The sequence below is a fragment of the Crotalus tigris genome, unplaced genomic scaffold (assembly GCF_016545835.1).
Source record: "Crotalus tigris isolate CLP2741 ecotype Arizona unplaced genomic scaffold, ASM1654583v1 scf7180000017658.5313226, whole genome shotgun sequence".
NCBI classification, from domain to species: Eukaryota; Metazoa; Chordata; class Lepidosauria; order Squamata; family Viperidae; genus Crotalus; species Crotalus tigris.
In genome coordinates, this window is record NW_024096545.1 from 587149 (window position 1) to 611489 (window position 24341).

The following is a 24341-nucleotide window of genomic DNA, read 5'->3' on the forward strand; positions in this document are numbered from 1 at the left end:
AATCCAGTCTAAACATCTGGTTGAATGTGCAACCAATTATAATAATAAAGCTTGGTAACAATTTTCCCTACCAAAATTATTTTGAGTTATAGATTTTTCAATTATAAAAATCCAGTAATTCCTAATAAGTAAATATGTTTTATATGTTTATTTATTCCAAATAAATGTTTGTTTTTATAGTTAATGCTAAGAAAATAATACAAAATAGATACTCCAGATATGTATAGGATACATATATATGCAATTGCTTTGACAGATTGGACATATTGATAGAAAATTTCACTTATATCTTCTGACTATTTAATTCTTGTAATCAGAATAATAAAGACCATTAATCAGTTCTTTCTGGATTCCTAAGTAATAAAAATTTATGACAGAAACATTAACAGATTCAGTATCTGTGGGTCTATCACATATTTTCTCCCTTTTCCTGCAGGTAAAGCTGCGGGTCCATATAATATCTCTGGGTGAGTACTTAAGGAGTATGCTGACCAGCTGGCCTTTGTTCACACAGACATCTTCAATCTCTCGTTGCATCAGGCTGTGGTTCTATCATGTTTTAAGAGTGCAATCATTGTACCAGTGCCCAAAAAACTATAATCACATGCCTTAATGATTACTGTTCAGTTGCACTCACTTCCATTATGATGAACTGTTTTGAGAGATTGGTAAAGGACTATATGGAATCATGCCTTCCTCCTACATTTGACTCATTACAGTTTGCCTATTGGAATAACCGCTCTATAGATGATGCACTCTCCTGTGTGCTTCATCTTAGCTTGGCGCACCTGAAGGAGAAGAATATTCATGTGCGAATGCTATGCCTATTAGGTTTTAATACTCCTTTATGTAACTGGATACTTGATTTCTTTATTGATAGGCCCCACTTTGTGCAAGTTGAAGAAAAGTTTCCAACTCAATCTCCTTGAGTACAGTTACTGTGTCTTGAGTCCTTTACTGTTTACCTTGATGACCCACAATTGTTGTGCTAAATCTGCTATGAATCATATTGTGAAGTATGCAGATGACACAGCATTGGTGGGTCTTATCCAGGATGACAATGAAGATGCTTATAGGGAAGCGCCAAACTGGTGCAATAAAAGTAACCTAGTTCTAAATGTTGATAAAACAAAGGAGATCATTGTAGATTTTAGAAAGAGCTGGCAAAATCATACTCCATTCAGTATCAAGGATGCAGATGTAGAGGTGGTCAACAGTATTAAGTATCTGGGGATGCAGGTAACTAATAATCTGAATTGATCTCTCCACACATCATCCTTAGTGAAGTGTGCAAACCATTTCCTGCATTGGATGAGGAGAGCACATCTTTCTCCTTCTGTCCTGGCCACTTTTTATAAAGGCACAATTGAGAACATTTTAACAAACTGCATCCTATTTGGTTTGGTGGTAGCAGAGCCTCAGATAGAAGGTCTATACACAGAGTGATAAGGACAGCTGAGAAGATCATAGGAAGCTTGCTTCCTGGTATTCAGGAGACTGCTTATAAGCATTATGTACTTAGAGCTCGAAGCATCATTAGAGACCCTACATAATCACTTCATGGTCTGTTTCTGTTGCTCTCCTCTGGGAAGAGGTTTCAGAGTAATTCCAACAGGACTACCAGATTCTGTAATAGCTTTGTTCCCTATGCCATCTATCTGGTAAATTTGCAAGATTCGTTTTTCTCGCTATGTACATGTATACATCTAAACTAGACAGTGTTGTTTCTCTGTGTCATAGATTATATGTGGGTATATGCATTTTTCTTTTTTGGTCATATTTATGTAGTGTATATTAGAGGTGATGACCCTTTGAGAGCTATATGCAACAAAATTTCATTTTAATGTATGCCAATTAGTGTACATTTAAAGTGACAATAATGTTATTCTATTCTATTCTATTCTATTCTATTCTATTCTATTCTATTCTATTCTATTCAAATGGATCATCAAACAAATCAACCCAGAGTTTTCATTTGATACCCAAATGACCAGGATCAAATTATCCTACTTGAAAACATGCAAAAACCTAGCTCTCTAGAGAAGATTCTATTACTTGGAAAGCTGGAAGGAAAAAGGGCAATCAATTTCAAAAATGAATGAACTTAGTTACAGTGGCATGAATGCATTGTTGGAGGACAATGGAGAAAATCAAAGTGGTTGATAAGAGTCAACACCAATTTAATGGCACAATCAATCAATCAATCAATCAATCACGTGCCTGTCCATTAACAACATCATCTTTTTTTGCCAAAACTCACTATTTTTATTTTATGATCATTACTTCATAAAGTTCATTCTGAATATCAGGAAGTAAGATTTCCCTGAAATATACTATGAGCACAGCACAGATTTCATAACTTTACTCTGAATTGCATCTTGTTTTAGTCAGTAATATTATACCCAGTATTCACATTTCAACAATCCCAGTTACACAAAGTTTCTATTGAATAAAGGTATTTTTTTTGGGGGGGGTCCTTGGTGTTCTCTGATCTTGCTTGTTTTCTTGCAGACATTTCATTACCCTAACTAGATAACATCATCAGTATTTTTTCCTCTAATAAAGAATATGAAAACAAAGCTTTCTAGAACAATTACTTTTGGGAACTAGTCAAATTTCATATATTTGTTATACTACTATTAATTAGATACATGAGAGCAATTTGGTATAGTGGTTAAGGCACCACAGAGACCACTACTGATTAAGGCTCCCATAGAAACTGGGAGACCATGAATTGTAGTCCTAATTTAGGCATAAAGCCAGCTGGGTGACTTTGGATAACTCATTCTGAGCCCTAGGAATCAGGCAATGGCAAACCACTTCTGAAATCTTGCCAAGAAAATTGCCCAGATTTGTTCAAACATATTAGTACACAGGAGTTAACATGGTTTTGAAGGCACACATACATGCCCCCCACCATATGAAGATTCTTCATATTCAGCTGTGAAATTATACCATCACATTTGATTACTGCTATGTAATAAATTAATAGAATAGAATAGAATAGAATAAATAAGAGCTAAACAGAACAGAGTAGAGAGCCAAACAAAAAACAGAATAGAACAGAACAGAACAGAATAGATTTCTTTATTGGCCAAGTGTGATTGGACACACAAGGAAGTTGTCTCTGATGCATAAGTTCTCAGTGTACATACAAGCAACAATCAATAAATCATGATCATAATCATAATATACAATCATCATAAATCATAAGATACAACATTCAGTGATAGGCATAGGATACTAAATAAGCAATCAACATAAATCATAAACAACAAAGTTATAGTCAGTGCTTTTTTTGTAAAAAAAAAAAAAAAAAGGTGCCGGAACTCACACATGTCATACAACCCACCTTGCCTACCCTACAAGGTTCCATCCAAAAAAAATGCCGGAACTCCATTCTGGGCGTTCTATGACAAAAAAAGCCCTGGTTATAGTCATAAGAAGCTAAAGAAATAGGAAAGATGAGAAACATAATAGTAATACACTTTGAAATGTATTGTTTTAAAAAACTTAGCATTTATATCATAAAAGAGTTCTTTTTGGAAGCATTTTCGACCCGGACCCAGATAGAAATTTCCTGAACTTATTTAAAAGAGTGTCAGTGCTAAGCAGGAATGTGGAAGAAAAACAGAGGAAAAGAGAAAAAAGAAACTGACTGCAATTGCAGAGTGGAGGTTAGGTGGCATAAATTTTAATATATTATCATTACCTTTGAACTTTGTTTGAACAATATAAGAATATAGAAAAATCCATTGATTTTTCATCATTTAGCCACTTTTTTATGAATTCTTATACCTCATCTTATTTTTAAAATTAATATAGCCTTGATAGGAATTAAATACATCACATCACAGGGCAGGGAGAAGATTATAGAAGATGCATTGTTATTGTAATTTATCTCTCTATTCAAAGAATTGTCGTGATGATTCCCCCGTCCTCAGGCCAAACTAACAAAATGAGGCATTTTTGTTATCCTACAGTCCTTACTTTCTCAAAATGAAAGTAATTGTATAAAAATATATTAAAAACTATTACATTAAATATTAAAACACTTTTCCATATTTCATCTTTGTAATATGAAGACTTGAAATAAAAGTTACTAACATTTATGTTTAGAAATATTAATACTAAAGAAAAGGAGTTGAAATGTCAAAATAAATATTTTCCAAAAAAAATACTACTCAATCTATATCTACATATTCAGCAGTGCAAATATAATTAAAATTTTCTACTGTTTAAATAAATAATATCAAAGCAAGCAGCTGTAGAGAAAGCACTGTGTACTATCCAGAGGGCAAGTATTCAATCCTGTTCTCTCAAGAAACAGCATTTGAAATTCAAATTTGTATCCAATATGCCTGTTTGCAGTGCAATTCAATGAGGGCTATAAGATATGGTGAATATTCTGACTTGGCAACTTGACACCTTCCTTTTGATCACACATCTCCAGCTTCAAAAGAGGTGTAACATGCTGTAAATTTTCAAATATTATGGTTTCTTCACTTCTCTTATTAAAAAGTTTCTTTCATCCCTTTTGAGCTTCCACTGTGTAGTAATATATGTTCTCCCAGCATGTGTGGATCTCTTTTTCTGACTAAATAGTAGGCCTACTGTACAGCTTATGTTTCTGTTTGTAAAGCCTGAGACAAGCCTTTAAATCATGTGCCCCAATATGAAAATCAGAAGGTCCACATCCTTGTAAACATAGTGGAAAATATTCACCAAGATACTAAGAATACATCATAACAAAAGCAAGATGCTTCTCCCAAACAACCATGATACAGAAATGTACTGCCGATACAAAGTAAAGAAACCATAGTTCCCAAAAGTGACCTACTCAGGGCACAAATTTGTAGTCAATCTCTTTGCACATTACTCATATTCTTCATACTTGGCTATGATGGAGGCAATAAGGATATCAAGGTGCTATCAGCAAGTGCAGAATTACAAGAAGAAAGCTATACAAAAGCATAGATGAAAACAGCAAGATAAAATCAGTACAATATTTTAGACATTATCTATGGATCAAACAAGTTACAGTCTGATCAAGAGAATTAACTTCTATTAAGTTCAAAGATGTTTACTCCCAGGTAAATGGCTACAGAATTTAAGTGTAGTTCCCTCTGTAGTTGATTACAAGCAGAATACTTTGGAAGACAATATCCCTTGTTATTTTTCCTAATAACTACAGAACTATTAATAATGGTATAATTATTAATTTGATAACTTTCAGTGATAAAATACCAGGTTATGCATATATAATATATCATAATATGTTCCCTCTGGAGATCAGGATGAACCCAACCCTGTTGGCCTTTTATAAGTCTCTGAAAATTTGGTTCTATATCTGCACCTAGGACCTGAAGGAGTGCAGGGAGCCTCTTCTTGGTTATCTAGTTTGTGTGGAAGTTGCTATATAGTTTAACTTTTGCATCATTTAAAATTGTTTTTATTTTATTTTAACTTGGCCATGCATAGTCACTTGTTGAAATGGCCACCATATTAGATGATAGATAGATAGATAGATAGATAGATAGATAGATAGATAGATAGATAGATAGATAGATAGATAGATAGAGGAATAGACAGACTGCTTTCTGGGATGACAATATTCATAATAAACTCTGAAACTGTTTGTTATCCATGCATTTCAGACTCCATTCTGGTCTTCTTAAAATGCTAGTAATACCTGATGAACCTTGGAATTAATAATTAATACATGCACAAACAAGATTTTAAAATGTGATAATAAATGAATGAATGAATAAATAAATAAATAGTGTTCTTTCTAATTTATTCAGAGCTATTATATTTATAATCAAGAGGAGAACTGTCACATCACAGATATCATTTCTTATCTTATTTTTGCATTATAAGGATCTTTCTTCTTTAAATCATCCAATCAATGTCATGCTTAAGAGCCACCTCTTTTTTCTTATAAGAAACCTGATTAGGTCATGTACTCATGTAATATTAATAAACAAGGAGCTGTTCATGAATACAGCATACATGGGAGTCTAACTACATCTGTGAATGTTCCCATGTAAATTAATTACAACCATATGGAAGCCCTTGTGTACATGTTAAGGCTTCCCAATGCACTACTTGAATTTGCAGCACAACTTATAGAAAGAATTATCACTCTTCAGATATTCACTTTAGATACAAATGCATTATCTGAACTGTCTCCAGCTCAGATTTCTCATTCTGTATTGCTGTAACTGAAACCATATAACTGAAACTTCATCATACAAAACAGTGGGTGTGCAGTACCTACGTTTAAATGGTGTATGTGTAGTTGGCTGGGCTCTGACACAGAATTTGAAAAAAAAAACAAAAAAAAATCCCTTTAATATTTGGATGATATCCAAAACAGGCACTCTCTTTCAACTACTTTTCACAGCTATTTCCCCAGTACAGTGTTTTACTTCTCTACATTGTTTAAATACTTTGAAGAAACAAACTTAATACAATAAATGTGTAATAATGTAAGTAATGTATATTAAAATGTAATTAGTAATATTTTTGGTGGGTGGCTTATAAATGCATGCAATTCTTTGGGCACATCAGGAAAGAAATGTACAAAATATTTACATTTGTATATAATTTATCAAGACAAACATATACCTTAACTTTAAGGGAAGTAAGCAATAGATTGTGAGGCCATTTTCAGCATACTACATACTTTAAAAGTGAATATACTATATACAGTGGGGCAAAAAAGTATCTAGTCAGCCACCAATTGTGCAAGTTCTCCCATTTAAAAAGATGAGAGAGGCCTGTAATTGTCATCATAGGTAGACCTCAACTATGAGAGACAAAATGAGAAAACAAATCCAGACAATCACATTGTCTGATTTGGAAAGAATTTATTTGCAAATTATGGTGGAAAATAAATATGTGGTCACCTATAAACAAGCAAGATTCCTGGCTCTCACAGACCTGTAACTTCTTCTTTAAGAGGCTCCTCTGTCCTCCACTCATTACCTGTATTAATGGCACTTGTTTGAACTTGTTATCAGTATAAAAGACACCTGTTCACAACCTCAAACAGTCACACTCCAAACTCCACTATGGTGAAGATCAAAGAGCTGTCGAAGGACACCAGAAACAATATTGTAGATCTGCACCAGGCTGGGAAGACTGAATCTGCAATAGGCAAGCAGCTTGGTGTGAAGAAATCAACTGTGGGAGCAATAATTAGAAAATGGAAGACATACAAGACCACTGATAATCTCCCTCGATCTGGGGCTCCACGCAAGATCTCACCCTGTGGGGTCAACATGATAACAAGAACAGTGAGCAAAACTCCCAGAACCACACGGGGGGACCTAGTGAATGACCTGCAGAGAGCTGGGACCAGCGTAACAAAGGCAACCATCAGTAACACACTACGCCGCCAGGGACTCAGATCCTGCAGTGCCAGACGTGTCCCCCTGCTTAAGCCAGTACATGTAAGGGCCCGTCTGAAGTTTGCTAGAGAGTATTTGGATGATCCAGAAATGGATTGGGAGAATGTCCTATGGTCAGATGAAACCAAAGTAGAACTGTTTGGTAGAAACACAACTCGTTGTGCTTGGAGGAGAGAGAATGCTGAGTTGCATCCAAAGAATACCATACCTACTGTGAAGCATGGGGGTGGCAACATCATGCTTTGGGGCTGTTTGTCTGCAAAGGGACCAGGACAGCTGATCCGTGTACAGGAAAGAATGAATGGGGCCATGTATCGTGAGATTTTGAGTGCAAACCTCCTTCCATCAGCAAGGGCATTGAAGATGAAATGTGGCTGGGTCTTTCAGCATGACAATGATCCCAAACATACCACCCGGGCAACAAAGGAGTGGATTCGTAAGAAGCATTTCAAGGTCCTGAAGTGTCCTAGCCAATCTCCAGATCTCAACCCCATAAAAAACCTTTGGAGGGAGTTGAAAGTCGGTGTTGCCCACGGCAGCCCCAAAATAATCATTGCTCTAGGGGAGATCTGAATGGAGGAATGGGCCAACATACCAGCAACAGTGTGTGCCAACCTTGTGAAGACTTACAGAAAACGTTTGACCTCTATCATTGCCAACAAAGAATATATAACAAAGTATTGAGATGAACTTTTGATATTGACCACATACTTATTTTCCCCCATAATTTGCAAATAAATTCTTTCCAAATCAGACAATGTGATTGTCTGGATTTGTTTTCTCATTTTGTCTCTCATAGTTGAGCTCTACCTATAATGACAATTACAGGCCTCTCTCATCTTTTTAAGTGGGAGAACTAGCACAATTGGTTGCTGACTACATACTTTTTTGCCCCACTATATATGGTCAGTATTATTAGAGGTGAGCAAGACATGGCATTCTGAAAAACAGTTCACTCAGTGAAACATAGATCAGACCATTTCATAAAACTTTTCTAATTGGTTAGCTATTATATATTTGTCTGATACACTATTCTCAAGGTTTTTATTACCATTTCTATTGCATTATGTTTCTTACACCCCGTGAAAGGAATAAAATTGCAGACAAAGATGCTAAAAATCTATTTTTATAGCTAATAAAAAAGAAACAGCAGCACATGCTTTTATTAAAGAAAGCTTCTGAAAAATTAAGTATATTTCTTGTCTCGAGAGTGCAAGGTCCTCCACATTTTCCTTTAGGAATCCTGATTGCAAAGAAGGGATTTGCAAACTAAAATATAGACTATAAAAGGCAGTGCTCAGAAACTGAAAGAGTACAAAAAATTGCAAAGGATTAAAAAGAGGATAGCTGAAGAAGATACAGAAGACACAAATGGAAGCCACAAAATGTTCATAAAAGCCGGTTCCACATAGATATTCATATTATACCCATATAATACATATAATATACATATTATTAATAGCCAAAACACAATACAATTCAAATGGCTTTCTCTATTATAATATAATATTCAGCCATACCATTTGGTTTTGGCACTTTGGCAAGGTTTTCAGCACAATCTCTTGCATCTTGCCCATTGCCTGCTGTGTCTCTGCACAATATTTCAGGCTTTCCCAAAAATCTATTGCTTACTAAAGTCACATATTCTTTATATTTACCCAGTATTTAGCTGTTATATTTCGGGATCGGTGAGGCATTGACGAGGCAATGGGTGCAAACAACAACCCATTTATTAAGTTAACACAGAAGTAGCACTAACTGCTGCTTAACCTCTATTTATACAGATCACCGCTAGGTGGTGGCCAATAGAATTAAAGCAGTATTTCCCTCTTAAACACAAGCTAACAAGTATGAAGACAGACAGATTGGAGTTTAAACAGACACATTTTACCGTTTCCAACAGTTTCCAAATAATTCACATCAATACATAACACCCCTTCCCCCTAGATAGTTCATAATGACAAGTATTGAACATAGTCCTGTAAATACTTTGGTGGCCTTCTCAACCGTTCTGAACATCTCGGCACTGCTGAAGGCCCCTGGTCTACTAGCTCACCTGCCAGGCTGGGTAGACTGGGACTGTTCGCTATGGATAGACCTGAGTCTCTGTGGCTGGTCTGTCCAGGTAGACCCAAGCCAGTGTCCATTGGTGGAACAGTTTCCACCGGGCTGGAAATCAGAGCCGTCTGCCGGATTCGCTCAGTGGGTGCAATCTCTGCGTTCAGGGCCAACTTGCCTTCTGCTAGTGCCCTGTCCCCTCTTCTGGGATTCTTGCTAGCGCTCAAAGACTCTGATGCATGGCTGCTGTTGTGCTGCCCCTGGATTTGACTTTCATGAAAGTCATGAGTCAGCGGCTAGTTCGCTAGCCTCCTGCGCAGTTGATCGATGTGCCGATGTAGCACGTGACCATCTTCCAGGACCACTTTGTAAGAGAGTGGCCCTGACACCTTACCAAACACAGCTACCACCCACAGTGCCCCTTGACCGTAGTTTCATGCCCAAACCCGGTCACCAACTTGCAAACTCTGCGGTGGCTTTGGCTGTGCTTATTCCGAGGCAACTCGGCCTGGATGCAGATGATCCAGCTTAGTGATTAAACGATGGCCCAATCTTAATTATGCTGGGCTTCTGCCCATGGAAGTGCAGGGAGTTGTGTGTTGGCAGAGTAAAAAGTCTGCCAACCTATGCTGCCAAGTGCTGGTTACGATCCTCTTTGAGGATTCTTTGGTTTTCCAGACCGTGCGTTCCACTTGTCCATTTGAGGCTGGGTGAAAAAGGGGCCGAAGTGGCATGTCTGATCATGTTAGCCCTCAAAAAGGGCTAGAATTCCGCAGCAGTAAATTGACTCCCATTGTCTGAGACTAGCATATCAGGTAACCCGTACATGTCAAAGATCCTGTGCAGTTCCTGGATGGTCCTGGCAGTTGTCATAGTTGGGACAGGTGTGACCTCTAACCACTTAAAGTGACTGTCCACCACAATGAGGAACAGCTGTCACTGAAAGGGTCCCACAAAATCAATGTGGATTCTTGACCACAGGGCTTGTGTGGTTTCCCAGCGGTGGACTGGGGGCTTGAGGCATTCCTGGCCTGGATTGCTGGCAAATGTAGCAACTGTGTACTTGGGCCTCAATATCTTTAACTAACCCAGGCCACCATAGGTAGCTTCTTGCAAGTGCCTTCATCCGGACTATTCCTGGATGTCCCTCATACAGAGACTCTAACACTTTAGGCCTCAAGGAGTTTGAGATTATGACCCAACTCCCCCACAAAAGGCAACCTTTGTGAGCTGATAGCTCATACTTCCTCCTACTGAAGCTCTGAAAGTTAGGCCCCAGACTAATGTCTGGCCATCCTGTGAGCAACCAGTTCAACACATGACTCAGCGTCTTGTCTGAAGCTGTTTTGGCAGCCACGTCCTCCGCATTAAGGGGAGACTCCGGCAGATCCTGGATAGCCAGGATGTGAGCAGTTGGAGTGGGGTCTGGCTCTGAGTGTGGCAGGGGCAGCCTGCTAAGGTCATCCGTGTGGCCCATTTCCCTGCCCGGTTTGTGAATTAGCCTGTAACTATAAGCTGAAAGAAAGATGGACCACCTCAGCATCTGTGGGGAGAGGATCTGAGGTGTTTGTTTGTCTGTCATGAACAAACCCAGAAGTGGCTTGTGGTCCATAAAGACCGTGAATGGCCGACCATACAATTAGTCATCATTTTTTTTGATACCAGTTACAATGGCCAATACCTCTTTGTCTATTTGGGCGTAGTTGCGTTCCGCCAAAGACAGAGTCCTTGAATAATAAGCTATGGGAGCTTGTCTCCCATCAGCTGTTAAATGGCTCAACACAGCCCCTACCCCATACGGGGATGATCACAAGCAATGCTGATAGGCAGCTGTTTGTTAAAATGCATCAGTACCAAGTTTGAAGACAGCAGTGATTTGGCTGCCGAGATACTTTTCTTCTGGACACTTGTCCACTGCCACTGTGCTTTTTTGTCCAAGTGGCTCTGCCACTGTGGCCTTGTATGGAAGAAAGGCATGATAAAAATTGAGTAGTCCTAAGAATGCCTAAAGCTTCCCCTTTGACTTAGGACTGGGAGCCTGCTGAATTGCTTTAAACTTGGATTCAGCTGGGTGAATGCCTGCAGCATCTATGCAGAAACCAAGGAATTCGGTCGAAGCTACCCCTATTTTGCATTTTTCCCTCTTCAGTTTCAGCCCCGCTTCACGGAAACGCTGAAGGATGGCTTTGAGCCATTCTGCCAATATTTCTACTGACTCCCCAGCTATGAGGACATCATCGAAATAAGGACACACTCCTGGAATGTTTTTGAGCATGTGCTCCATCATGCTCTGGAAAAGCCCTGGGGCTACACTGACCCCGAATTGTACCCTGAAAGCTCCCCTGTAGGTAATTATAGTCTGAGCTTCTACCATGGCATTATCCACAGGCAGTTGCTGGTAGGCTTGAGCCAAATCTAATTTGGCAAATACACAATCTCCCTGTAGTGACACCAAAATGTGGCTGACTACAGGCACCGGATAAGCATGTTGTCACAGTGCTCTATTAATAGTGCACTTATAATCTGCATATATGCGCACCTCACTGTTGGCCTTAAGTAGCATAACTACGGGGGTTTTCCATTGACTGCTATCTACTGGCTGCAACACGCCTTGTTGCACCAGCTTGTCCAGCTCTGCATCGATTTTTGGTTTGAGGGCAAAAGGCACTCTACAAGGCTTGATCCTTATTGGGGTTATGGTAGAATCAAGGTGGAGAGCAATTGGAGGTCCCTTGTACTTTCCTAAGTTAGGGCTGAAAACATCAGCAAATTCCTGGCAAACTGCCTACAGGTCCACTGCTTGCATTCTGTTTATGCCAGTCAATGGATGCCCATTGCATCAAACCAGTCTAGCCTGATAAGGCTTGTGCAATGGGCGATGGGCACCTGTCTTAAACACACTCCTTCTGCTGGAGCAATAGCCAACTCTATGTTACCCTGGAGCCCCCGTACGTTTCCTGGGGAACTCTTCTTGTGGAATTTCCCACTGGTGACTTTTATAGACGGCAGTGATGTGGCCTTGTTTGTCACACGTACGGCATGTTGCTGTGTGGAACCTGCACTCCGAGTGTCTATGTCAGCCTCCACAGCCCGCACATCGAGTGTCGAATGGCCATTGGGCTCTTTATGGTGGCTTCTGCAGCCAATCGATCTCATTGTCCATGTCAGGGCCCTCAACTCTTTTGACATCCTCATGGTGGATAGTTTCTGGGCTGGGAGTGTTCTTGGAGGGCTGTAAGGCTTTGATGGCTCTCCCGGCAGCTTCTTCAGCCATAACTTCTTTCAGAGCATTTTGGAACATCAGGGTCTTCTTTGCAAACAACTTCTGCTGAAGGTCCCAGTTTCTCAACCCCATACTAAATGGTCTCTCAGTCTCTTTTTGAGGTCTGTGAAATTGCAGAGTTGGGATGCCTGTCGTAGCACAGCTATGAACTCAGCAGTAGACTCACCTGGTTGCTGCTCCCTTTGTTCAAATGCATGTCTCCAGGCAATAACGAAGAGTTTCGGCTCAAAATGTTCCTTGAGCATTTTTTTTTAGTTTGGAGTAGGCGACTGACTCAAGCATAGCTCGAGTGACTAGGTTATTGGCTACTTCAAACGTTGCCTGGCCACGCACGCACAGCAGCGTTGTGGCTTTTAAGCCATCTTCGCTACCTTGGTTAGCTCTCAGATAGTTTTCAACTCGAGAAATGTATGAACTCCACCTCTTGGGATATGACATGTCGAATTCTGACAGTTTTCTGACCTTGCCATGGTGAGTGTCACCGACATCTCAATGCCTTGTGCTGCTAAGGCTTCTATATTGGTCCTAGGGACTGGTCCCTCAGGATGTGGGCCTCCAGCCTTGCTTGCTGGCAGGCAGAGGGGAGAACGTGGTTCCTACCAGGGCGCTGAGGCCTGATCTCACCCCTAGTGATTTCTGGCTCTCTTTCCCTTAGCAGCACATCCCACCTTCGTCACCACTGTTATGTTTCAGGCATTGACGAGGTAATGGGTGCAAACAACAACCCGTTTATTAAGTTAACACAGAAGCAGAACTAACTGCCTCTTAACCTCTATTTATACAGATCACCGTTAAGCGGCGGCCAATAGAATTAAAGCAGTATTTCCTGCTTAAACATAAGCTAACAAGTATGTAGACAGAAATCTCCCAAAAAAATTAAAATATAAATGATGTCGCAGTAGTGACTGCTGCCTGTGGTTGGCTCTAGATTGAGCTGATACAGGCAAAAGATTTCTTTCTCCCATATTTGGGCCAACAGGGTGCATCAAAAAACACTCAAGGTAATTCTCCTCCCCTGTCTCTTCTCTTCCCTCCCTCACACAGCTGACAAAGTGAAAAAGAGCCTGTGGCCTAGAGGTCAACACAGCTGCCTAACGTGCAAGCAGCCCAGGTTTTAAACTCAGAAGGGTATGTGTGGCTGATGAGAGCTAATTAGCTCAAAATAGCTATTCCAGTCTCCCTTAATTCTTTGTTAGCAATCCAAAAATTTAAAATATAAATGATGTCGCAGTAGCGACTGCTGCCTGTGGATGGCTCTAGATTGAGCTGATACAGGCAAAAGATTTCTTTCTCCCATATTTGGGCCAACAGGATGCATCAAAAAAACACTCAAGTAATATATATAATAAAATAATCCGAACACCAGGATAATACTAAAACCCAAACTGTTTAATTGACTCTATCAATCGCCATATAGAGCTTTGCCTAGCATACCAAACATTTAAGGTACGGGAACAACATCTGAATCCACAACAAAGACAAGTGGCACATCCCTCATGGAATCAGAGGGAAGGAAGAATAGAGGAGATAACCCATCCATGGGACAAAGAACCTATAAGAAGAACAGAGAAGGGATAAGAAACATCCCCCCCAGGTATCCCAGATAAGCATACTTCAACTCACCCCATAAAAAGGAAAAACAACGATGGGGTGAACAACAAAGGGGGTTGGATGATATCCCATGGGACACCTGCTCCACGATCCCTGCTAACATGAGGGGAGAGATGGGTTATTCTACTGACGTGAATAGGAAAGGAAAACAGAGACCTATGATGGAAAGTGATGTTGTAAGGCCCCGCATGTGTGCAAAAAGAGCAAAAGAACCGATGAACCCAACACGCGAGCAAGTAATGAGGAGCCTCAAGAGGAGGGGGACAACTAGAAGTGGTACAGCATACTCACGGACACCCGAGGAGGAAGACAGCATCTCTGGGTGGAGGAATGCAGCCACCAGGGATTGTGCAGATAGGCGTCTGGATCCGCTTGACACACACTCTCCCTCGAATGCACGTAAGCATAGTCAGTCCAGGGAGGATCTAACAGACCATGGAATGGGGCTAGAGAGGATGACAGATGTGAGAGTGGGTGAGCAGAAACGGAGAGTGGTTGGATCCAGGAGGAAGGAAACAGCAACTTCGGAGGTCATTAACACAATAAAGGATGTGGGCCCTTTAAGAAACCAGATGGAGAGAATGGATGGACCAGTAACCAGGTCAAGGAGCCGAGTGCAAAGCTGCCCGGCAGCATAAGAAGGACTCCCAGCAATCTTGCATCACACTTTGATGATGTCGGTAGTGTTGACTGACGAAAAGCTCAGCTTTTAATTAAACAGTTTTGTTTTTAGTATTGTCCTGGTGTTCAGATTATTTTATGATATGGATTTACCCAGGATTTGTATTTTTAGCATAATTAGAGACTATATATATAGTTTCAGCGCCAAACCATACGGATTTTAATCAATGACCACCATAGACGTATTAACACCTGGTCATCTATGATACGAAGATGCTAGGAGCTCTGTCGATCCACGCTGACACAGCAGCACTACAGGATCCTCAGCTCACACATATACGAGGCCACGAACAGGGTGCGTCGGAATAAGACCGAAACGCTCCACAGGAAGATGGAGACCCTGAGACAAATGCACAATCGTAATCAGAACTCCAGATTGGTCCACAATATATCATCAAGAGACCTCACAGATGAAGAAACCAGATTATTAAAATGGGATGTGGGCCTCAATTTGGGGGACGCCCAGCCCATTGACTTTATTGTGGCCGTAGAACCAACCATACAAGGTATGGCCACTAGTGAGACAGAGAAGAATGCCATAAGACAACGAGTTACGGGATTGCTTACAGGCCACAAACAACACCATGTACTAACGGCAGGGGAGAGAAAGGTCTTGGAAGAGCTGCGCAAGGACAAATCCATCGTGATCCTGCCAACAGATAAGGGAAGGGCCACAGATGTCATGGACAGAGCCACGTATAATGGCAAGGCCCAGACCTTACTGGATGACAACAGTGCCTATAAAGTAATTAGGACTGACCCCACAACGTCCATGAAAAATCAACTCAATAAGATCATAGATGGACTTAAGAAACATGGAGGAATAAATGAAGAAGATCTGAGAGCTATACGACCAAGGGACTTGGCTATGGCGAGATTTTATGGCCTACCCAAAATACATAAGGAAGGGACACCATTGACACCCATTGTGGCACTTAGGGGCACACCCATGTTCGGTCTGGCTAAATGGCTAAGTCGAAGGTTACAACACCTGGTGGAGGACAACACGACAACTGTGAAATCCTCACAAGAATTCCTACAGAGGTTAAAGAGGATGAGGATACGGGATGATGAGATTATGATCTCATTTGACGTAACATCACTATTCACGTCCATCCCGCAAGAATTGGCCATTATGACTATAAAAGATCTATTACAACTGAAAGGACTACGGAGTCAAAGTTCCCTTGGGATAGAAGATATTGTCAGATTATTACAGCTATGCTTGAAAACGTACTTCACATTCCAAGGAACAATATATGAACAAATTAAGGGCACGCCGATGGGGTCTCCTATTTCGGGGGTTATCGTGGAGGCGGTCCTACAGGATTTGGAAAGCAGGGCCATGGCGGATTACCAACCGGAGTTTTGGGCCAGGTATGTGGACGGTACTTTCGTCATCGTCAAACAGGTGAGGGAAAACTGCCTTCATGGAGAAACTTAACTCAATATTCCCAGATATACAATTCACGGCGGAGGAGGAGGCCAATGGCAGCTTGGCCTTCCTAGACGTTTTGGTTACATGTCAAATTAATGGTGCCCTCCATACGATGGTGTATAGAAAAACCACTCACACCGACAGGATGTTGCATTATATGAGCAATCAGCCAGCAGCCCATAAGATCTCATGCGTAAGGACATTATTTGCACATATAGACACGCACTGCAATACCAGGAAGGCTAAGCAGAGGGAGCGTGCGCATCTTTATCAAGTGTGCAAGTGGAATGGCTACCCAACTAGCTTCATTCGGAGGTATAGCAAACGTCAAGAACCCTGCAGGGCACCGAAGTATCCAGGGGCAATGGCCCGGACAACGATACCGTATGTCCAGGGAGTATCGGAAGCAACAGCACGCATATTGGCACCTTATAACATTAAAGTTGCTCACCGGCCTGATCAAACACTCCGGATGAAAGTCATGCGCCCTAAAGAGCCATTGCCGAAGGAAGAAAGATCAGCGGTCGTATACAGAGTGCACTGCAAAGACTGCCAATGTAATTATATGGGGGAGACAGCCAAATGAATGAAAACATGAACATAAATTGGCTGTCAGAAGGCAGGAGCAATACTCTCAAATATGGACGCACATGATTAACACCGGACATTCTTTTGATTTCAAGGAGGCAGAAGCCATTGCCCAGGACTCCTTCAAAGGAAGACGCTTACTAAAGGAGGCCTGGTTCTCCAACACAGAGTCCATCAACCGATGTATAGAACTGCCCTCGGCGTATCAGGCACTAAGAGTGCAGGAAGAGCATGTCAAGAGACGATGTCGATTGTCAGAGGTGAAACCAGGACTGGGGGGGGGGTATTCACTACATGACCAGGCATAGGGAGGATCCGATAGACACATTAAAGGTAGAGACAGATGAGGAAGTATTAGGGTCACAGACAGGTAAGGGTAGTAAGGGAAGAGGAGGTGGGTATGATGAGGGACTGCAAGGAGAAGGGGACCAGGGAAGAGGCTTGGGAACAGCAGAATTGATCGTATGATCCAGAACACGGGGGAGGGGTATGCCCGACCCCAGAGGACTGATCAAAAGAGAAAGGGAGAGAGAAAAGAACAGAAAAGATGAGGCATGTAAGATTGGAAGCATATTTACGGGGGGAGAGAGGACGTTTGAGAAGGGAGTAAGAATGGAGGAGAATATCAGGAACAGCAGGCAGAGCTGCGGATTAGAGGGGGGGAGGAAACAGGAGAGGGTGGGATTGACAGGAATGGAGAAGGGCAGGCAGGAATAATAGGCAGAACGGCAGTTTGGGGGGGGAAGTTTGGGAAGGAGAGTCCAACAGGAACGCATGTTGGTAGGTGGGAACAGTACGTAGGACAGCAGGTAAGGGGAGGAAGAATGCTGGAAGGAACAGCAAACAGAGCAGTGGATTGGAGAGGAGGGGAGGAAACAGGAGAGGGGGGACTGATAGGAAAGGAGAAGGGCAGATAAGAATAACAGGCAGGACGGCAGATTGGGGGGAAAGAAAGCTTGGGAAGGAGAGTTTAATAGGAACGGATGTTGGCATGTGGGAACAGCATGTAGGACAGCAGGTTAGAGGAGGAGGAATGCTAGAAAAGAGAGGATGGACAGAAATGGATGAACAGCAGGCAGGTCAGCAGATTACGGGGGGGACATTGGAGAGGGGAAGATGGACAACAGTGGAGGAGGGCAAACAGGAACAGCAGGTAGAGCAGCGGACCAGGAAGGGAAAGATATTGAGGAAGAGAACATCGATAGGAATGGTTGACGAAAGGCAGGAGCAATATGTTAATCAACAGGTGGGAGGGTTGAAGGAAGGGGGATTGACAGGAATGGATGACGTAAGGCAGGACGGGCAGGTTAGAGATAGAGGAGAATTGGAGAAAGAAGGGGTGATGGGAATGAATGATGTAATACAGGCATGGACGGATTGGCGGGTCGGGGGGAGAAGTGTTGAGGGAGCAAAGAAGGACAGGAATGGATCGGGCAGGACAGGAACAGCAGGGGGATCGGCAGACTGAGGGGGTAGACCAACTACCTGAGAGAGGAAGGTTGATAGGAAGGCAGGATGGGAAACAGGAACAGCAGGGAGACCAACAGAAGAGGAGGAGAGACAATTTGGAGAAGGGAAGAGTGATAGGAGAGGATGATGGTAGGCAGGAATGGTACACAAGTAAGCAGGTTAGGGAAAGGGAAAAATTGGAGAAGGGAAGGATGACAGAAATGGACAACAGAAGACAAAAAGGGTGTATGAATCGGCAGGTTAGGAGAGGAGGGGAGTTGGAGGAGGAAGATGAGATAGGAACTGGCAATGGAATGCAAAAACGGCAGGTAGACCAGCAGCCCAACAGGGAGAATAAAAAGGATGAACTCCGTGACAGGACTCGTGTAGTGTCGAATAGCTGTCAAGGCTTCTTTGATAGGCACTTGGGTGAAGAGGGATATGACATCGAAGCTCACGAGTAGGTCGCTGGGCTGTAAGTTTTGTTTCTTTATGATCTCTATAAATTGGAATGAGTTTTTTACGTGTGAGGTGATGGATTCTGCATAGGGCTGTAGTTGTTTGGTGAGAAATTTGGCTAGGTTTTGTAGAGGTGAGCCTATGGAGCTGACTATAGGTCTGAGTGGGGTTCCTTCTTTGTGTATCTTGGGGAGACCATAGAGTTTGGGGCATCTGGAGGATTTCTCTCTGGGAATGATTCTTTGCTGGATCTCTTCGCTAATGGGGGAGGCTTTTATTTTGGATCTGGTGGTTTTTTCCAGGTAGGTGGTGGGATCTGTATTTAGGGGTTTGTATGTGGAGTCTTGGAGTAGGTTGGTTAATTTGGTTTGGTAATCAGATGTGTTCATAACCACCATGGCATTGCCCTTGTCTGCTGGTAGGATTATTATGCTGGTGTCTTCTTTCAGGTTACGTAGTGCTGTCTGTTCCTCTTTGGGTAAGTTGGTTTTGGGTGGCTAGCTGGTGCAGAAGATGTTGGTGATTTCGAGTCTATTCTGTTAGCGTCATTGGGGTTGATTTTGGTCAGGCTGGTTTCAACTCCACATATAATGGTTTCAGTGGGGATGTGTTTGGGAGTATAACAGTGCATAACATCTCAGATAGGATCCTCACCAAAGCCGAAACCAATGTCCTTTCCAAAGGATTCAACTTTGCAGTCGCTCCCAAAGACATCCCCACTGAAACCATTATATGTGGAGTTGAAACCAGCCTGACCAAAATCAACCCCGACGACGCTAACAGAATCAGACTCGAAATCACCAACATCCTCATGACAGCTATCCAAAACAAATATAACCCCCCCAAACACATCTTAGAACTGACCAACCACTGCCTATCCAACACATACTACATCTATAATGGATAAAAATACAAACAAACAGAAGGAGCACCCATGGGATCACCCCTCTCACCTGTCATTGCCAACCTCTATATGGAACACTTTGAAACCCAAGCTCTAGAAAAATCGGATCACAAACCCAAACTCTGGCTCAGATACGTAGACGACACCTTCATAATCTGGCCACATGGGAAAGAAAAACTGGACAACTTCCTCACACACCTCAACAGCCTACACCCCAAAATACAGTTCACCATGGAAACAGAAGCTAACAACCAACTTCCCTTCCTGGATGTCTTAGTCTACAAGAAATCCAATGGCTCCCTAGGACACACCATCTACCAGAAGAAAACACACACAAACCGCTATCTGCACGCTCTCTCACACCACCACCCAGCACAGATCAACTCTGTAGCCAAGACACTCATCTCCAGAACAAAACGCTTAGCTGACGAACAACACCTAAAACCCGAACTACACACTCTCACCAATGTACTAACATCCAATGGATTCCATAGAAATAAGATTACAAACCTAATCCAAAAAGAAACCCCCACTAAAATCCAAGACAAAGAACAAGAAAACGGCAAAGCCCTCCTCCCATACATAAAAGGCACCACAGACAGAATCAGTAAGATCCTCCATAAACACAACATCAAAACAGCATTCTGCACAAACAGAAAAATATCCACCATCCTTAGAAACCCCAAAGATAAAATTGAATTAGAAAATCAAGGAGTATACGAAATCCCATGCACCACTTGTCCCACCACATACATCGGACAAACCAACAGAAGAATAAGTGCACGCATTGAAGAACATAAGAATTCAGTCAAAAAAGAGGAACCAACATCTTCCCTGGTCCAACACCTTAAAGCCACAGGACATGAAATTGACTTTAAAAATACCAGAACCATTGCCAAAAGTGAACATTTTAATAACAGAATAATCAGAGAAGCCATCGAGATAGAAAAACGCCCACACAGCATGAACAAGCGAGATGATACCTCCCGCCTACCAGCCATTTGGAAACCCGCCCTTATTGACAAACGACTCCCTAACACAAAAAATGATACCAGACCCACACTCACAAAAACCACACAGGATGTCACCACCACACATCCACGCAAAAAACAAACCCAAAGCCACACCGATGACGAGGCACGACCACAAACCAGAAGCCAGACCACAGCTGCATCATTAGCCACTTTAAACCCCTCCAATCCATACATGAAGCAAACTGACACCCTCCATGAAGAGGAGGCACGACCACGAACGCGAAGCCAAAAAATAGCAAGGCAGCCCAAAATCTTAAACCCCTCTGCAACTCAGACTAACCTGAGCACAACCAAACAGAACACTCCCCCAGCCAATCAGAGCACAGCCAACCCCCCAGCCAATCAGAGCACAGCCAAGCCCCTAACCAATCAGAACACACCTCCACCCAATCAGAACACAGCCAAGCTCCCATCCCAATCAGTTCATACCCCCACTGGCAGTTAAAAGGAAGAAACAGCTAAGACCACACATTGCTGCTCAAAGCATGAAGCTGAAAACACCAGCCTGAAGATGACGAATGGGACTTCGTCGAAACGTCACCAAGACACTTCCAATTTTACACGGGAGAAAACCCGAACAACCAAAGACCTATATATATATATATATATATATATATATATATATATATATATATATATATATATAATCAAATATTAAAGCTCTTGGCAATAGAAAACAAGATTCTCACAAAGTGTCAGGTCCCCAAATCCTTATTGTCTTCCTTGCATATTTACTCTTGTGCTTTTGTTTTGGGGCCTGCCATTCTGCTGGGGATAGGGAATTTCGCTTATCAGGGAGACAGTTACAGAGAAATGAAACTGGAGAAGATCTTGAGATGTGCACGAACTGTGCCAGTTACCCACACATCATGCCATCTGTGGATTGGCTGGATTTCAAATGGACATTAGGACTTTGGTGGGAGGAGGAATATTACTAGTTTAACTACACCATTTAAGTGGGATTTTTCCCAGATCTCACCTTGACTTCCTACTGTCACTAACCCCTAATAAAAGTTTCCTTTTGAGACAATGCCTGTTTCTTGGGTGGTTAGCTGAGGTGGGTCCTTACACAAAGTTTTCTTTAATCAGATTTATTGAAAGAAAAAGAGTATTCTATTGCAGAAATCTCAACAACTGAATACTTTCACTTTATCATCTTGCTTTATCTATAATCATTTCTAAGTTTAGTAGAGCAGGTACTTTTCAATTTTCTTGTTAAACACCCATTTGCTTGAGATGGAAGAGGGCTAATTGTCTTCCTGATATGATTTTTTTTTTTGCAGATATTCCAAGCTAACAATCTTTGGTTAACCACTATCCAGTTTCAACTTAGCTTTAATTAAATAGGAGAAGACACCCATTTTCACTGATTTTAGTATTCTGACAGTGAGAATGATTAATCAGTGGAACAACTTGCCTCCTGAAGTTGTAGGTGCTCTATCTCTGGAGATTTTCAAGAAAAGATTGGATAACCATTTTCCCAGGATGGTATAAGGACTTCTTCCTTAGATAGAACTTTGGTCTAGAAGACCTCCATGGTCCCTTCCAGCATTATGATTTTAAATTCTAAGTATATAGATCATAAAGTGAAGCAATTCTACACTTTTAAGCCTGACCTTAATGCAAATCTTAAATTACCAGGGTTAAGAAAGTTTTCTTTTGTATTTTCCTCTTTTTTGTCTTTCCATGGTCATGATTTATTAATAATCTTTGTCTGTATAACAAACTATATCTACTTTATTCCTTAAACCTTTAATCGTTTAAAAATAAATTGAAAGTAAAAATCAGAAATGTCATATAATAAAATGCCTGTACATTTATTTGAACCCTCATTGTTTCCCTGAAATAAATAGAAGTAAAAGATAAAATATGTGTGGGGGGATATTAACAACAATAACTGTGTAAGTAATAATTTTTCAACAACTAAATTAGCTTCTTCACAGAGTAAAAGAACTAAAGTAAAGATTCTCTCTCATTTTCACACAAGTAATTTTCTCATTGGAAAGCAATTTAATAAAGACAGAATTATTTCATCAAGCACTACAATACTTCCAATAAAGGATAATATTTATAGCTCAGGGTTGAAATGAGGAGTTTTCTTGCAGACATTTCATTATCCAAACTAGGTAATATGCACTGATGATATTACTTAGTTTGGATAATGAAACCTCTACAAGAACACAACTCAGATTGAAGACCACCAAGGACCCTTCACTACAACAAGTTATACACTTAAGTGAGCTGGCATAATGCCCAAAGGCTGCTCTGTCATACAGATATGTTGTCCTTCAAAATTTTAAAACTCTGTTTACTGCAGTTTAAAGTAACCAACAACTCTTGAAAACAGGTTTAAGATTAACCTGTTCTAGATTCTTGAAGTCATTGTTTAATACAAAAAAGTTTAGCTTTTTTAAAGAAAAACATGGTTGTGAATTGCTAAAACACCAATAAAAAGAAAAGCGGCTCTGATCTAAAACAAAAATATACACTTAAAACCTCTAATTACCTGTAACAGTTAATTCTGTGGTTCTTCTGACAGAAAAGAGACCATACTTTAATTCACAAGTGTAATTTCCAATGTCATCTTCTGTGACCTCCCGGATAACAAGAGTATCCTTTTTGAACAAAATGCTTGGTCTCCAGGTTGTGACTTGGCATTCCTGTGCAAAGATAATTACAGTATTTTAGTAAGTATAGCCCTTGTATTTTTATTTGTCACATCAGTTTCATTCAAAACCTGTAATCTTAAAAGCTTTTTTAAAAAAAGTCTCAAAACAGTACAAAGTTCATTGCATTGATTGACAGGAAACTATTTTAAATCATATTTAGAACCTTTGGAATACTTTTTCCTCAAACACATTTAGAAGAAAAATATATCCATCCATATAAGGACTTATTTCTCTTTCTTTTTCTTTTTCACAAATTCTCAACAACCACACTGATGAACTTTGGAACAAACTTTTCTCCCCTGGAATCATATCCTTATAACACTGAAATAGAAATAGAAATAGAAAAACTGCTTCATGGAAATGTAATAATTGCTTCATATATCCTTATGGAGAAAACACTCTTTCTCCTACTGGTAGACCCTTAATTCTGTGAAACACACAGATATTTAAAAATATCTTTGAGAAGAATATTTCTCATCGATGGAATGGGGTGATATGGGTGCACTCAAATCCTTTGTCTTTTATTACACAAACATTTCTGTAGAGGCTTCCTCTCTCTGGCTTCTTATGTTGCCATAAATGTAGAGGCTTCCCATCCCACAACAGGATTAAATGGAACATCCAGGAATACTTTAATGTGGGGGGAAAATATAACATGTCCGGAAAATATATTGTTATATATTATGTGCCATCTAGAGTAATAAAATGAACACAAATGTCTCATCAATTAAAAAATGAAAAAAAAAATCTCA

General features: G+C 40.9%; 1 protein-coding gene across 2 annotated transcripts in view; it reads right to left on the minus strand.

Moving 5' to 3' along the window:
• The window catches only part of IL1RAPL1 (interleukin 1 receptor accessory protein like 1), an 877062-nt gene that overhangs the window by 327872 nt on the left and 524849 nt on the right, over window positions 1-24341 (minus strand). For both annotated transcript variants that reach the window (XM_039335732.1, XM_039335731.1), the window contains exon 5: window positions 23427-23580. In XM_039335732.1, the coding sequence (XP_039191666.1) occupies window positions 23427-23580 (154 nt within the window). The remainder of the gene's footprint in view (window positions 1-23426; window positions 23581-24341) is intronic.